We start from the raw sequence: 16702 nt of genomic DNA on the forward strand, positions 1-16702 counted from the left end.
AACACACGACCAACTTCAGTCCGATCATCCTCAGCACAGCTTAAAATATTACCAGGCAATCCCTCCCATATTAATTTAAACATAACATGTGCACCGTCTTAATTTTATATTTGAGAACAACAGGAAACGCGCTATATGTGGCTGCTTGTACTAGCCTAGACTTAAACTGTGTATGCTCACTGAGATACGTTGTTCCAGTTTAGCATGAACACCTCATCCAGATTTTACCCATTCATGCAGAGCGCCAGGCAGGGATCAACAAGTACCATGTGTTAACGTCATTTGGTATGACATGGCTGGGGATGGAACTCGCCACCTTCCTTTCTCTAGGCGGACGCTCAAGCCACAGGCGAAGATTACATATTTAAAGGAAAACAAATGAGATGCCTCTCGACTGGATATGCTTTACAGTACAATACGCCTTTAATTCATGCAAAGGCACGAGGGCCTGTGGCACTAACCACTACATAAAATGTACAGTGACGCGCATCAATCAAAGATAGTGCAATGTAGTTCGTCGCTTCCATCTTTGCAGTTGGGGTGGCCGTCACATCTGCGAGTCCTACTGATACACTGTCCGTTCCCGCACTGGAACTGTCCTAGGGTGCACTTGACGGCTGCTGCAAGTACAGATTGACATCAGTATACAACGGTGTATACAAATCTTAGCATGCCATGTGAAAAAAAAATAATATCTGTGTGTCGTGTGTGTGTATCGTTACGTCTCAGATTGGGTTATCAAGGGTAATGTCCAGTCATGTTCTATATACTTCAAGCACGCCCTTGCTACGTGGAGTTCAGCGTTGTACAAGTGGCCTGGTTATTATGAAAATTTAATATGTATTATGTTATATGTATGAAATCTGTATGTGTAATCTGCTGCACGTGTATCATTCGTTCCCGGACTTCGGATGCTTTGTTCTTCATACTGTCAACCACTAGCCTGACTTGTCCCGACTATTATTTAAATGCTCGTCACTAAACTCTCAAATAATAACACAATTACAATCTAATTTGAAATTATCATGTAAAGATCTATCGGCCAGTATGACTACCCGATCCCGTTAGCTGCCTCTAACGACAAGCGTGGGTTACTGAAGGCCAATAATCCAAGCATGGGGACAGGAAAGGACATGCATGTAGATACCGATCTGGCGGAGCTACCACCACTGACGAAACAATCAGGATATGTGAGATGTATATGTGAGAGACTATGTCGAGATTTTGTCTGGATATGAAGGTAATATCACACCTCCCTCAGGTCATTCAATATACCCCGTAATTGTCAGCACGGTTAAGTGAGTAACGCTGTATTTTTGTAATGTTATCCCGTACCATATTATTGTGGGAATAACGTGTTTAAACTGACGAACGTCGTGGAAAACTTTCCACTTCAATAAGTCCGAGAATGAATCTCTTTGGTATTTTTCTGACAATATTCCAGCTGGGAATCACACATTGTACCCATGTACGAACTCGAACCAGGGCCCTAGGTGTGTCGAGAGAATGCGTTAAACACTAACCTACCCCACCGCCCTTCACATCAGTGACGGTTAGGATGTGTGAGTGGCTGCTATGTACATCTCACCCGCTGGAACCACTGTCCTGCAGAGATGCAGTGATGGGGTGACTGTCCGCCTGCGTTTACAGTGATCGCGTGCTTGTTTGGGTGGCAAATGTAAGATCGATGTTAAAAATCTAGTCACCATTTATGAAACACAAACAGTATGGTTGAAATGTTAGTCTTTCACGAATGCACAAGATGTGGTTGTTATAAATAGAAAGTTTCAAGTTGGTAGGTTAAACCTGAAAGAGGCAATCGTCGATTATCGGCAGAACATATCTTTTCACGTAGCCAAATACTAAGTTTATTTCCTAATGGTTTGATTTTACAGCATTTCAATGAGCCGATATTGATAATGATACACTTTTCCACACACGTGTGAAGTCTTTGCCCTATTGAATGCATAATATTCATTTTATCTATCTAAATGTGAACGTGAAGTGATCGGGGTCCAATGATTGTACACCCACTGTGCATGCTTGCAGTGATCGGTATCGTACAGTCTTTTCAAACATGTACATGGACCACGCTGAAGTAAAGATGACTGAAATATACCCTGTCACACGATTACCTACAAACTTTGATGGGTAGTGTGCCTAGGCGTATTCAGGCATGCATTGCTGAGCGAGCTCGAGGAGGTCTAACAAAGTACTAAAACAAGACTGAGACTGTTTATGTAAGTAAAACGCCAGAAGTTAATAACCGTAATGAGTTACATGACGCAACATGATTCTCAATAATTTCTGGGAATACTATATATCAACCACCTGCGCCACAACGCAGCCCTTGAAGATCCTGGTTAGAAGTGGTCTTCACAGAAATCATATGATCTCTGGTCTTCAGCAGCCCACACTTGTCGTAAGAGACGACTATCGGGACCGAGTAGTCAGGCTGGCTCGATTACTTACAGACCTTCGCCATTTAGGTCCAAGATTGCTGAGTACGGCGTTGAACAAAATAATGACTTAGAATAACTTGTGAATTAATTTCATGTTTTATAACGCCAGGCCTCATGTCATATTTGATTACATTGAACTACTGAGCTGTGACTATTTGTTTTGAACTGTGTTCATTGAGGTTGGGTTGTGAGCTTGGTGGTGAGTGGGTTTGAACTCCCCTTACTAGACTCATGCTTAGACTCTGAATATATAATATAATTTTGATTTAAACAAACTAATCCACAGAAATTGAAAATATCGTCACGTGGATGACGAATCTATAACATTTGGTCTTAATCTTAAATACCAACTACTATATGCCTCTCAAGAACGTAAGAATACACCCAGACAAACACACAATTTGGAACAATATACATTCGCGTGTGAGCCAGTTACTTTCTGTAACTGAGGGTATTTGCAAAGAACCTAGCCATTTGCGCACGAAGTCACCAGCTAGACAGGTCACGCCTGACCAACGCTCCATATATGTGTCTTAATGGTGGGCCGTGGGCTGTTTTGTTCCCATCATCAGAAATAACGGAACTCACAGGCATGATCGAAATGACTGATAACATAACCCTCACACAGTAGACACAGATTAGAAAAAACAAAACAATGATTTTATAAATGACCCCAAGCGAGGTTAAGAATTGTATATTTTTATTATTAAGCAACCCTGATATGTTGGCGCATCTATATTCTCTGAAACACCTAAGTAAGCATATGACGCCTAAATTAATTATAATATCTATTCGTTATTGGAGCTACCTTACCATCTTATCAAACGTGAGGGAGGCGAAGTAGCCTAATGGTTAAAGCGTTCGCTCGTCACGCCGTAAACCCTGGTTCGATTCCCCACATGGGTACAATGTATGAAGCCCATTTCTCATGTCCCACACGAGGATATTTCTGGAATATGGCAGAAATGGCGTAAAACCATACTCACTCGCTGGCTATTGTCAGTAACAGTTCTTACCACATCCAACTTCATCCATTTTGTCCAAGCAGTCGAAATGGTTGTCGCATTTCCAATGCCCAGGGACACACTTGTCGTCACATTCAAACTCCCCATTAGAACACTGCACTGAAACAGAGAATCCTTATTTACAGGCCTTCTGAATGGCAACTCTGTTTAATTCGTGATTCGGTGATGCGGGAATCCTCATCGAAACATCGCACTCATAGGTGGATCCAGAGTGATTGGAGGGAGAAATGTCGCCATTGAAATGTATATATACCTGAACGTTGAAGTCTGGTAGAAAGAGAATCCATTGGTAAACGCTACATTGACATTCATCTTGTGTATGCAGCATCATTTCACGTTATCACAATACGTAAACACAATGCATGGGAAGCACGTGCACAACGTGGTATCCTCCTACACGTGCTTGGGATGTCATTATGAATCTTGACGCTTTTAAGGGAGGTCGATGAATCACTGTAGACCATTTATTGATATTTTTCTTGCATTTGTGCATGGCCACGGTTTTCAGGCCTGGGTCAAATCACACACTGCTGACTGAAAATTGTAAACCTGAAATTTTCATGTCATACTCCAGTCACCTAACTAGGGGAAGATAACATATATCTCCCAATTTCGACAATCGTAGATTGAAAGTACAGTTCCCCTACTTTTTTAAGTGTGTGTGTGTGTGTGTGTGTGTGTGTGTGTGTGCGTGTGTGTGTGTGTGTGTGTGTGTGTGTGTGTGTGTGAGTGAATGAAATGTCTGTGTCTCCAGATAGAGGTATCATTAAAAAATTTAATTTATGTGACATGACACCCGTGTATGTCTCCGTGGGAGAAGGCATTTTCAGTAATTTTATTATTTTATTTATAAAGATTATTTGTGATGTGTGAAAATCGAAAAGTATTACTTTGCATGCATTTAAATTATCAGAAAACTAATCTTATGCAATAAAATTCCGATAAACATAACTGCGTTAAGGAAAGTGACTATATTAAATTTGTATCCGAATTATCCTCTTTGTGTTTGTAAACCGCGGATATTCCAGTATTCCGATATATATCATACAGTAAATAGCTAAAGAAGCCATTCATAGGTATTTAAGAACACACGATGTCATACAGAACAATAACTTCTTTATTCGATGGGTGCCTTGGATGTTTTGTAAACCTGAAGTCTACAGTGTTTCAGTGGATATGTTCAGCTTTTGATAAAGATTATAAACATGTATCTCAAATCCAAGTTTCAATTGTTTCCTTTCTTTTAGTGTTTTAGTAAACTGGCATATTAATCGGAATATGCGCCAGAAATATTATTCAGGACTAAACGCCACATTTCCTAGGATCAGTTGGTTGGAGGCGATTCAAGTGAACTGTTGAGATTGACTGGTGAACTGCGCTGTTTCAAAATAATGCATTTCATGATCATTTGGAATTTGAAATTTGAGTTAGTGTCAATACATGTTTTCTCAAAATACCACTGAAGTATCGTAAATTGTTTGTGTATGAATAAATTTGTATTTTTAAGTTTATATTCGTTTTAACAAGAATGATCTAGTCGTGGAAACGAATAAGGAAAAACATGCATGTGCAAGGATTCCTTTATTTATCTGCAGACTTTCACTCACAGTGCAATATGAAGCTTGACATGAAACCAGAAAAGTGTATGGGAACACTTGCACTCACGTGTGTTCCTTTATTCGTTTCCATGAGTATATATTTGTACGTAATACTTACATGACATTACAGCATCAAACACAGCCGCCATGGCCAGTAAATAAGCCAAACAAAGAGAGATGGAAGCCATTGTATCTTAGTCCTTTCAATCTTCTGAAGCAAACTGCCAGTACTGTCCGATCAACGAGGTTTATCTATCCCCTACCCTACAGCTGTGACGCATGAACGCGTTTGGGGGCGGGGGCTGACACGTCAAAAGAACATCGCGTCATTTAGCCCTGAGCGAGGATTCTTAATAGGCCAGCGACACCGTCATTTGTTTTCTGCCTTAGGTTAATCGAAATTATCCCTAGAAAGTATTACATTTGGCATCTTAGAAATAAAATATAGTTCGTTCTATCTCCATGTATAGTCACTGTGTAATGATGCACACTTTCTCCTTGAACTATTATAACGTTAAAGCGCTCGGTCGCAAGTATCCTCGTGTTTTAACTATTATACTTCAAGGCGAAAGTATGCTTTTAATAAAATTTTAAAATATGGACTATACATGGCGGTAGAGCGAAATGTATTTTTAAATAATATCGACTATTTGTGGCACTAATTAGGACAATTAGTTGATGTGCCAAATAGTCAATTTGTTGACATGGATGACAGGGGAGATTCACTGGTCAGACTGGATTTTTACCAGCAACGGGTGAGCGGGCCAGTGGTTATATCGCACACTGCGTCTACCGGATCTGGGAATGTGCTATGGGAGACATAATAAACCTCGCAACCAGTGAGCTGGAATCATTCAGCCTTTGCATTATAGTCTGTGCTGCGAGTTCTAACCGAAGGGAAGCAAAGTTCCGAACCCTGCACTTTGACAGTACTTCTTGTGCATTTTGCACGTGTATACCATGCCTTTCCGTAAATGGCATTGTTCACTGGTACCCCTCTGTGCACAAAGTCATCGATTTCCAAACGCTGTGACTAAATTGTAAGCTCCATAACACAACATATTCAGCGTTCGTAAAACTAAGTTTCCACATATCAAATTTATAAGATGTTTTTCACTTTTCCGCTACTTTTTTAAAGAGTATATTACGACCGGCAACTCGGCTTAAATGTTACATTGAGTATCGGGAAGAATTATAGTCGTTTAATCATCTCTGCAATGTTCAATGGTTGCTTCTGTCAAAGCAGGCTGAAGTCGGATCACTGGTTTGTCTGTAGTAGTTCATGACAACAATTGCATTTACCTCCCAATTTCGTTGGAAAGAAAACAAGCACGAGCAAGTGTACAATGGAGGGGTTACTTGAATGTGCAGAAAACCGAAGAAAGCTCCATAAAAATATGTAACAATAGGGAGAAATGAAGGTGTTCACACAAGCGGAATAAATGGGAGGATGGAGGTGTTCGTCGTCTATTAGCGGTTCCGTTGTAACATTGTATAAAAAATATGACGAGTGATAAAACAGTTTTTCACTCCTGGAAGTACGTGCACAACTACAGGAAAACACAGCAATTCAATCATCAGACCGGTTTCCAAATCCGAAAGCGTGTGTGAAAGATGCCGACAAGATGTTTCAGCCAGACGGTGATACAACCAAAAGAATAATGATCAAGAAGATTAAACATTCGCCTTATGTGTCGACGAACGACACCACACACGCAAGCATGCTCAGGAACTTTTTTGTCGCTCTGTTACTGCTTGAAAGTGACTGATCTAATTAGTCAACTTTCTCGAGAGTTATGTTTTGGTTGTATGTTTGAAGCAGATGGTGAACAAACCAATACCTGTCGCTTGTCAGAAGAGGAACAGATGGACAAGTACTTTGCAATGGCAATGAACGATTTCAAGGATGTAAGTGTGCTAGATCGATTGATGAACATTGTAGCCGATGACTCATCGCTGAAAGAGTCCTTTAATTCTGTACCTTATCACGGTAAGGATTACCGCTCGTATTTAACTCGTCTTTCAAAACCCCAGAATAGTTTGAACAACTGAAGCAACGTACTGTAAAATGTTAGTCTTTGAAAAACATGCAGGTAAGGTAAAAGCCGAGTTGAGCAAGTACGATGCTCACATACTTCTTATGTTGGTGAAACATATTTCAACGTCTCAGAGTACTGGAAAACCGAATAGATGACTAGTGGGATGTCGATCTAACGGACATGATTCGCTAAACTACAGCCAACGATGGTATGCTTTATGTGATGATAGCCTTTCACATTTTGTCGAGCTATCTGTGGGTAGCCCCTTTGAAAAACAAGAAACCGAGTCCATCGTGGAGGCATTTAAAGGCATGATGTCGCGCGGACTTGCAACTCAGAAGATCAGAGTGGACAAAGGAACAGAATTTAAAGGGGTTCTCCGGAATTTTACAGAGCGTCAGTCCATAAGTTTGTTTGTCACTCAGAACAACGACATTAAAGCGAGAGAGTTGAGAGAGTTACTCGAAGGTTGATATCGAGGTATCTGACACATTACAACACCCAGAGGTACGTGCTGTTCTATTTAGTGTACAATTACAGTCACACCGTGCTTTAGTATAGCGACTCATGTCCATTAGATCGACATCCCACTGTTCATCTATTCGGCTGACCGGAACACCGAGACGTTGAAATATGTGTCACCGACTTGGGAGGCGTGTAAGCATCGTGCTTGCTCAATTTGGCTTTTACCTTAGACACACCCAACACTTTCCCTCGTCATAATAAACTTTGAAATTTGGAGGCACCGTAATACGCACCAGCTGATTTGGGATTAGAGTAACAGCTCTAACTCTTCTATCGAGGCATTGGAGATGCTACATCCGACTTACTGGACATGTTTCTGACTCGTGGGTGACAACTTTCTACACGTACTCTCTCTCTTTTTATATACACATCGATGACAAGTGATACATGAAAATCTACACTAATATCATGCTTCATGATGCAGAGTGATGTATGTGAATTGTACTACAATACCAGTGCACATTAACACAAGTCGAGGATTCAATTAAGAGAAGTAATGTTTTTCAAAGACTAGCATTTTTACAGCACGTTGCTTCAATTGTTCAGCTCGATTCTGGAGTTCTGAAATATGAGTAGCTATGACTCATCGGCTACAATGTTCATCCATCGATCTAACACACTTACATCCTTGAAATCGTTCATTGTAAAGTACTTGTCCACCTGTTCCTTTTCTGACAAGCGACAGGTATTGGTTTGTTCACCATCTGCTTCAAACATACAACCAAAACATAACTCTCGAGAAAGTTGACTAATTAGATCAGTCACTTTCAAGCAGTAACAGAGCGACAAAAATGATGCTTGCGTCTGTGTTGCGCATCTCGTTCGTCGAACACATGAGGGGAATGTCTGATCTTCTTGATGATTATTCTTTTGGTTGTATCACCGTCTGGCTGAAACATCTTGTCGGCATCTTTCACACACGCTTTCGGATTTGGAAACCGGTCTGACGATTGAATTGTTGTTTTCCTGTAGTTGTGCACGTACTTCCAGGAGTGAAAAACTGTTTTATCACTCGTCATATTTCTTATACAATGTTACTTTTCTCACGATGCCTGATGCAGATGGATGCGACACTGAAAGCAGTCGTTGCTATGAATGAATAGCTGTGAGAGGACATACGTTTTACGTATCATCTATTTTTGGAAAATGGTATCATGGACTAATTAAGACACGCAGGCATTTGTAGAATGATGTGGAAACGCTGATTCGTGTTGTGCACAACTGTCTTCAAAAACTGCCAGACGACTGTCTCGAAACGCTGTGACCTTATGTAATAAAGACGTTGAACCATAAAACATTTTTAGTTAGTTTAGTTTGTCCTAAAGCAGACGAACGTTTTCATATTCGCATTTAACCCGTAGCAGACGGGGAACCGCCAGCAGACGACGAACACCTCCATCCTCCCATTTATTCCGCTTGTGTCAATACGTTCATTTTTCCCTACGGTTACATATCTTCATGGAGGTTTCTTCGGTTTTCTGCACATTCAAGTAACCGTCCATTGTACGCTTGTTCGTGCTTGTTTTCTTTCCATCGAAATTGGGAGGTAAATGCTATTGTTGTCATGAACTACTACGTTTTCCACTGCTATTGTGAATGTACGACTGATATTAAGAAACGGTATTGAGGACTTCAGGACATGCAAGTTACCGATTGCTGCCGTAATCACTGCATGAGTATCTTATATATACAGAAATGACAATAACGGTGACTTATAATGTACTTTATTTGTTTACTGGCAGTTGTTGAAACGAGAAAGAATATTCGACGCCAAAAGCCAACATGCTAATAACAGTTCTTTCGGACCTGGACCCCGAGTGTGGTGTCGCCAACTGCAAAAGGAAAACATTGTTGAGTAACTACGGACTTGGTAACCCTATATATGCTGCAGATATTATAACAAAGTAATCACCACGTATACTCCATATCGGTCATGAGGGGGACACGTAAGGTCAGTTCGTGGGGTAGTCCAGTCGTTAGCTCGTCACGCCGAAGACCAAAGTTCGATTCCCCACATGGGAACAATGTGTGAAGTCCATTTCTGGTTGCATTGTTTGAATATTGAATAATTGCCGTAACACCATCTTCAATCACTTTTAGTTTTTATGGCATTTTTTATGTCTTCAGGTCTTTATTAAGTGACACTTTCTTTTATCCTTCAGTGTATGAATCGGATTTGGAAAATTCACGAGTTGATATTGAAAATGCATTTCCTAATACTGACCTTTCACGTCCATTGGCCTCGTTGCTGTGATCGTTGACAATGTCACTGCAGTCGCAACTATTTAGCCTCACAATCGTAGAAGCCGGGGACACACTGACCATTCGGACACATCTTCGCTCCAGGTTGGCATGTCTTGCCTGTGGGGGGAGCAAATAGATTGCTTGAAGTGGTCGTAAAATCCAGAACTATGGTGAGATCGGCATGAACGTTAAACAGAACAACGGTTCACTGTATATAACATTGCATTCAGGAGGTGTACATTCTTCAACAGGATGATAAGAGGATGTCTTTCACAGAGGGAACACAGGTCCGTCCATACTTACAGTTGGTTTCGTCACTGTTATCGGGGCAGTGAGGATAGCCATCGCAGACGGAGCTCTTGCTGATGCAGAAGATGTCGTTACAGCTGAACTCTCCATCAGGACACTGGCTGAACTCTAGATACAGATAATGGATTAATAAAACCGCGCATATCTGTCATACTACTATCGCTATGATAGAGAGTGAGTGGGTTAATTTAGTTTTACGCCGCACACAGCAATATTCCAGCTATAAGGAAATGGTCTGTAAATAATCGGTCTGCACATAGTCAGTAACCATCCGATCTCTTTAGTCGCCTGTTACAAGGATGAGTCACTGATGGCCAATATTCTAACCCTGACCTTCACGGGTTGCCATAATAGAGACAAACACAATTTCCACTACCTGCATATATATGCAGAAAAATATGGGTTTCATAAAACCAAACCTAGTAACTTCTCAGTGAGTTAATATGACATGAGACCATACTAAAAGGGTTGTTTATATCTTAAATTCAAACCACTTATAAGGTGATGTGACTAACTCATCACATGATGTTGTATTAATATCACTGAAGTTTGTTTGTTTGTTACTGCTATAACATAAAAAATGTTCGAGTCTAGACCAGATAATCATATGATCTGTACATTTAGCATGACTGGCATCAGTGATCCTGACCATCCGTTCTTGTTGGTCGTTTCTGACCTAAACCTAATGATAACGACAGTTCCTTTTCACGTGAATTCAATCGACGATAACATTTTCTTTTCACGTGAATTCAGTCAAAAATCTATCTCAAGTGTATCAAATTCAAATTTATCTTAAACTGCGCAAGACCTGTTCCGCATCAACAAAAATTATTGAATTTCCTATTATATTATTCAAATACACGAAAATGACCATTACTACGAAAGCTGTCAAGGATCACCAATTCTATGGTTAAGCTGTCAATAGCGTCGTCTCATCCCTAACCTTTTTTAGAAGTACACATTGGAGTTGCACGTCCTGATTCCCGAGAATGGCTTCATTTCCCTGTGACAAAACCCTAAAATCGTTTTCCATTTCTTCGTTTCGTACTTTTATGGCTTGTGTTGTTATGTTCAACCTACGATAAAATGTTTTTCCAACAAAAACTCTGCAAGCGTGTTCATTTGTTAGGGGGACAGTTTTCACATACCACAATCATTCTCATCAGTCCCGTCCAGACAGTCCTGGTAGATGTCGCACTTCCGAACCTTGTCCACACATCTGCGCCCGTTGTCGCAGCTGATTTCCGACTCGAAACAATCACGCACCGCTGCAAACAATAAATGTAAAGCTGAGACAACGTTTTGGCACTTAATGTCGACGTTTCACAGACTTAAGCTGGTTTTACAGTGCTGCCTCACTCAGATACCATGCCGCAGTTAAACATGAACACCACACTATGACATATAATACTGACTCGGAGCCTACCAGTCCTTGCTGTACCCATTAATGCTGAAACGTCTTTTGGTATGACGCGGCCGGGGATCGAACCCGCGACCTCCTGCTCTTTAACCCAAGGCGAAGATTTAAAAAAAAATTAGATGAAAATTGGAAATGCTGTACAGTACAATAAATTATGACATATTGTATGTCATGTGAAGTATTTCGAGTCGGAGGTCGGGGCTGGGATTTCGTTTTGTTTATAATTTAGTTAACGTCTTTAGTCCTTGCGAGGGCACGTGCATCTAACTACTACACATTACAGTAACGCGCCTCAATGAAAGATGTTATCACTCACTGCAATGTAGTTCGTCAGATCCATCTTCACAGTTGGGATTGCCGTCGCACGTGTGAGCCATACTGATACACTGTCCGTTCCCGCACTGGAACTGTCGGGAGGTGCACTCGACGGCTCCTGCAGGTACATATCGACTTAAGTATACGACATCGCATTATGTCAGATCAAATAATATCTGGGTGCCGTGTGTGTGTATCGTTAGATCTTGTCTGAGAAATCTTTTCTTCATGTACATGAGTGAGTGAGTGAGTTTGCTTTTACGCCGCTTTTAGCAATATCCCAGCGATAACACGGCGGGGGACACCAGAAAATGGGCTTCACACATTGTACCCATGTGGGGAATCGAACCCGGGTCTTCGGCGTGACGAACGAACGCTTTAACCACTAGGCTGTCCCACCGCCCTAATACGACATGGGATAAGTTACATGACAGTTAACCTTCTAGCCCCTCACAGGCAGCTTGGGTTTGTTACGGTTAATAAATGGCCGTGACAAAAGGTATAAGAAAGTCCCTCTGAACCAGCAAAATATAACACAGACAAGTCTAAAATATTCAATAATATACTGGGCAAACAATGAGCAAGTTACAATTAATCACAATACAGATGTCTAGTGCAGTGCAGTCACAAGTCGAGAGTAATGGGCCACAAGTATCAAATATTTGCTAAGTAGAGTGTGGGCAATTACAATGAGAGCTTGTTTACAAAGTGAGTAGTCTGGCAGGCTGCGTCAAACGATGGTGATACACTGATGCAGAAGAAGAGAAGAAACACGGTTCCTTCCTACAGACTTGCAGAACACAACAGGTTATTTTTCCAGGATATTCTGCAAGACACTTGCATTCATAAAAACCAGTAAACGGGAACTGGTGAATTCACTGACATCAAGATATAAAATTTAATCATGTATACAGTATGTGTCTTGGGTGTGAAACCAATTGTGCCTGATGTCTTAAGGTCTGTTGCATTCCGCTGTTTGAATCTTAATTGTTTGTTCAGATGGTAAATGTTTCCAAATTGTAGTCACCACTTTGTCACGTTATTAGAGACCAATCTTGCTTTTTTTAGGCGTATAACAGTCCATCCAGTTAATATACATGCACGCCATCATCAGGTTGTCATTAAGAGTTTGTGTGCAAATAATTATTTGGTTTCATTTTTGTGTGATTGTCTTGACTTGATAGCTGTTCTTTCTTGGGGACTGATCACACTTTACACATTACTACAATAAAGAAGTTTATTTTTCACTTGCTGACAGTTGAAGAGAAAGATACAGTAAGGATTTATCAGAATTTATTGCATCTATATTTCTTTGTTATAACTATTATCAGCTGTTAAGGAGGCTACAGGTCTTTATCATTTTACATGTTATGTAGATTTTGCAGATTTTGCAGATTACACGTGCACGGAAATTGAAAAAGTAATAAAACTGATGTTTGACGCACCGATACAGAGTCTCTACCGACTTACTCCGAAAGCATACGCTAAAGAATTTATGGCACTTCAGTAAATTTCAGCAATGAGATTGAACTTGTCGACTTCCATAACGGTAAAGATATCACCATACCAGTTTGGACCAAACAATCCAGTGATCAATATGACGAGCATCGATCTACGCAATTAGGAACCGATGACATATGCCAGCCAAGTCATCGAGTCTGGCCACCCGATCCATGCTTGCCTCTTACGAAAAGCATGGGTTACTGAATGCCAATTTTCTAACCGTGACCTTCACGGGTCTTACGTGTTAGGACAGGAAAGGACATGCATGTAGACATCGATCTGGCGGAGCTATCAGCACTGACGGAACAATCCGGACATGTGGGATGTATATGTGAGAGACTATGCCGAGATCTAGTCTGGATATGTAATATCACACCTCCATCAGGTCAATCAATATACCCCGTGATAACAGCACGATTATTCAGTGAGTAACGCTGTATTTCTGTAATGTTATACTCTGTCATGTTATTGTGAGAATAACGTATCTCACGAAATTGACGAAAGGCGTGGGAAGCTTTCCACTTCAATGAGTGAGTGAATGAATCTTTTTTGACAATATTCCAGCAAAATCTCGGCGGGGGACACTAGAAATGAACCACACATTGTACCCATTTAGGGACTCGAACCAAGGCCCTAGGTGTGACGAGAGAACGCGATAAACACTAACCTACCCCACCGCCCTCCGCGTCAGTGACGGTTAGGATGTGTGAGTGGCTGCTATGTACCCCTACAATCATCGGTATAACACATATTAACCACGTGGCTCGCTGATTTGGTTGACACCTCATCGTATCCCATTTGCTTAATTCGATGCTGTAGATCACCGAATTGTCTGGTCCGGACTCGATTACCTACAGACTTACAGACCATTTAGCGGGAATGTTGCTAGTGCGACGTTAAACAACAAACAGCTACCTCACTCTATCAAAAGTCAGGGAGGTTTGGTCTCCTAGTGGTGAAACGTTCGCTCATCACGCCGAAGACCCGGGTTCGATTCCCCTCATGCCCATTTCTGATGTCCCCTGCGTAATATTTCTGGAATATGGCTGAAAACGGTGTGAAATGATACTCACTCACGGACTATCTAACTCCTAGTAGTGGGGTCAGTAGCAAGTTCTTACCACATCCGACTTCATCACTTTTGTCCAAACAGTCGACCTGTCCGTCACACTGCCACTGCCCAGGAGCACACTCCCCGTCACATTCAAACTCCCCACTAGAACACTGCACTGTAACAGAGAATCCTTATTAACAAACTTCAGGACAACGCTTTTTATTTCGTGATTCAGTAATGCAGGAATCCGGATCGCACTCTTGGGCGACCAGGCGGACTGAAGGAGAAGTGTGATCATTGAAACTTATCGTGAATACGGGTTCGACCTCTTGTTTGATTCAAACCATACAGTCAAACTGTGACACCGATACCAGGTGAACGTATGTTTATTATCATACTGTCCGTATTCATTTCTGGACTCCCATTTCCGACCCCATTCATTTTTCAGTCCGACGTGAAACAAGGAAGAGTTTTCCTGTCTCACATTTCCCTGATCGATGTCGTGCGTGCTAAAACATATTCTTAACCTCGCACACACTGATCAGCAAATCATCTTGATCTTTCTTTATGTACATTTATTAAATGATTTTTTTTATTTTAAAATGTCACAATTAGTGAACAGAATTTTGGATAATTTTATTTCTCGCACAACAGCTCTCCTATCGGTTGTGCTCGTAGATGAGAACAGATAAATACAAAATAAAGACTTTATCCATCAGTGGATATTAATAGAGCTGGCCTTATCCACAAATAATGCCGTAAATAAATATTTAAACTTTATGTGTTTGTGTGTGTGTGTGTGTGTGTGTGTGTGTGTGTGTGTGTGTTGTGTGTGTGTTGTGTGTGTATCTATTCATTTCATGACCGTTTGGAATTATGTTAAATTTGTTCTAGTGTCAGTACAAGTTATGCAGCTATCCATGTTTGTGCCTCACAATCCCACTAACTAAAAATCGTCAATTATTTGTATTTGAATAAAGTTGTCTTTCTAAAGTTTATACTCATAACAAGTATGATATACTGATGGAAACGAATAAAGGAAAACATGCATGTGCAAGGATTCCTTTATTTATTTGCAGACTTTCACTCACAGTGCAATATGAAGCTTGACATGAAACCAGAAAAGTGCATGGGAACACTTGCACTTTCGTGTGTTCCTGTATTCGTTTCCATGGGTATATATTTGTACGTAATACTTACATGACATTACAGCATCAAACACAGCCGCCATGGCCAGTAAATAAGCCAAACAAAGAGAGACGGAAGCCATTGTATCTTAGTCCTTTCAATCCTCTGAAGCAAACTGCCAGTACTGTCCGATCAACGAGGTTTATCCCCTATCCTACAGCTGTGACGCATGAACGAAATAGTTTCCACTTACGGAAATGCCACCTATTCATTTACGATATATTTGTATTTAAATGTAGCCATCGACATTGAGATATTCGTTGACATACAGAACAAGTAGGTACTGGACGTTACTTGTATAATAAACATATATAATATCGACTTATTGTAGTACTTATTAGGACAATTACTTGATCTACCAAATAGTCAATTTATTGATATTAGTGTCATAATTGCGCTGTGTGAATAATGGTTGGATTTTTTTCGGGTTATTAGTAGAATCTGTTTCGGCGAATAATTGACTGAGGCTGTTTTCTGGCACTGAAAACTTTTTTTGTCGCTACATAGTATTTAGATCTATTTGTCCGGACAAATTTAGTTTTTTGGTATGTGTAATGAATGGGTAAATACGAATAATTGTAATTATGAGTAGATGAAGACTGAATTGGTTTTATACACGGAAAATCATTTAATCACCCAACAGATGCTTTTCAAATGTTCAAATGCTTTTTCTCTTAGCACTTCATCTAAAAGTGATGAAATGATAAAGGAATCTGTTTTGCATAACAAGATGTTACATAAATACAATCAGTTTCAAGCAGACCATTGGGTTACGTGATGACAAAATAATTTAAGCCCTTGTAACCACGACAGAAAAATATTAATCAAATAAACCAAACTTATTAAGGTGTATAGAGACACGATTTTCAGGAGCACTATAATATTATATACACCCACTTTGCTAATGTACTGTGCATAATATTGTATTTGTAAACCATGTTTGGTCACTCGTTCCAGTTGAGCTATAAACATTCTAAAAGTCTTCAGGATCGCTGTACACAGTATTCAGAACTATGTTAA

General features: G+C 40.5%; 2 protein-coding genes across 2 annotated transcripts; both read right to left on the reverse strand.

The window, feature by feature from the left end:
• Positions 1-399: 399 nt before the first annotated feature.
• Positions 400-5316, reverse strand: LOC137291860 (low-density lipoprotein receptor-like). The gene is made up of 3 exons (XM_067823402.1): positions 5204-5316; positions 3479-3586; positions 400-620 (listed from the first exon to the last, which is right to left on the reverse strand). Exons 1-3 carry the CDS (start codon positions 5271-5273, stop codon positions 490-492), a joined length of 309 nt encoding a protein of 102 aa, XP_067679503.1. The 5' UTR covers positions 5274-5316; the 3' UTR covers positions 400-489.
• Positions 5317-9357: 4041 nt separating this feature from the next.
• LOC137290291 (low-density lipoprotein receptor-like) lies at positions 9358-15881 on the reverse strand. Its single transcript, XM_067821097.1, has 7 exons — positions 15695-15881; positions 14562-14669; positions 11939-12055; positions 11351-11470; positions 10197-10310; positions 9874-10010; positions 9358-9481 (listed from the first exon to the last, which is right to left on the reverse strand). The coding sequence occupies exons 1-6, from the start codon at positions 15762-15764 to the stop codon at positions 9931-9933; spliced, it is 609 nt and encodes a 202-aa protein (XP_067677198.1). The 5' UTR covers positions 15765-15881; the 3' UTR covers positions 9358-9481; positions 9874-9930.
• Between the last annotated feature and the right edge of the window lie 821 nt (positions 15882-16702).

This window comes from Haliotis asinina, chromosome 7, assembly GCF_037392515.1.
Source record: "Haliotis asinina isolate JCU_RB_2024 chromosome 7, JCU_Hal_asi_v2, whole genome shotgun sequence".
Classification (NCBI taxonomy): domain Eukaryota; kingdom Metazoa; phylum Mollusca; class Gastropoda; order Lepetellida; family Haliotidae; genus Haliotis; species Haliotis asinina.

Excerpts from the sequence above, each read along its gene's own strand:
- LOC137291860 (XM_067823402.1), bottom strand. The coding sequence starts at position 5,273 with ATGGCTTCCATCTCTCTTTGTTTGGCTTATTTACTGGCCATGGCGGCT. Across the intron at positions 3,587-5,203 it reads GTTTGATGCTGTAATGTCAT|TGCAGTGTTCTAATGGGGAG; the intron begins GTAAGTATTACG and ends TCTCTGTTTCAG. Across the intron at positions 621-3,478 it reads AATGGATGAAGTTGGATGTG|CAGCCGTCAAGTGCACCCTA; the intron begins GTAAGAACTGTT and ends CTGTACTTGCAG.
- LOC137290291 (XM_067821097.1), bottom strand. The coding sequence starts at position 15,764 with ATGGCTTCCGTCTCTCTTTGTTTGGCTTATTTACTGGCCATGGCGGCT. Across the intron at positions 11,471-11,938 it reads ATCTGACGAACTACATTGCA|CGGTGCGTGATTGTTTCGAG; the intron begins GTGAGTGATAAC and ends TATTGTTTGCAG. Across the intron at positions 10,311-11,350 it reads GACTGATGAGAATGATTGTG|AGTTCAGCCAGTGTCCTGAT; the intron begins GTATGTGAAAAC and ends ATCTGTATCTAG.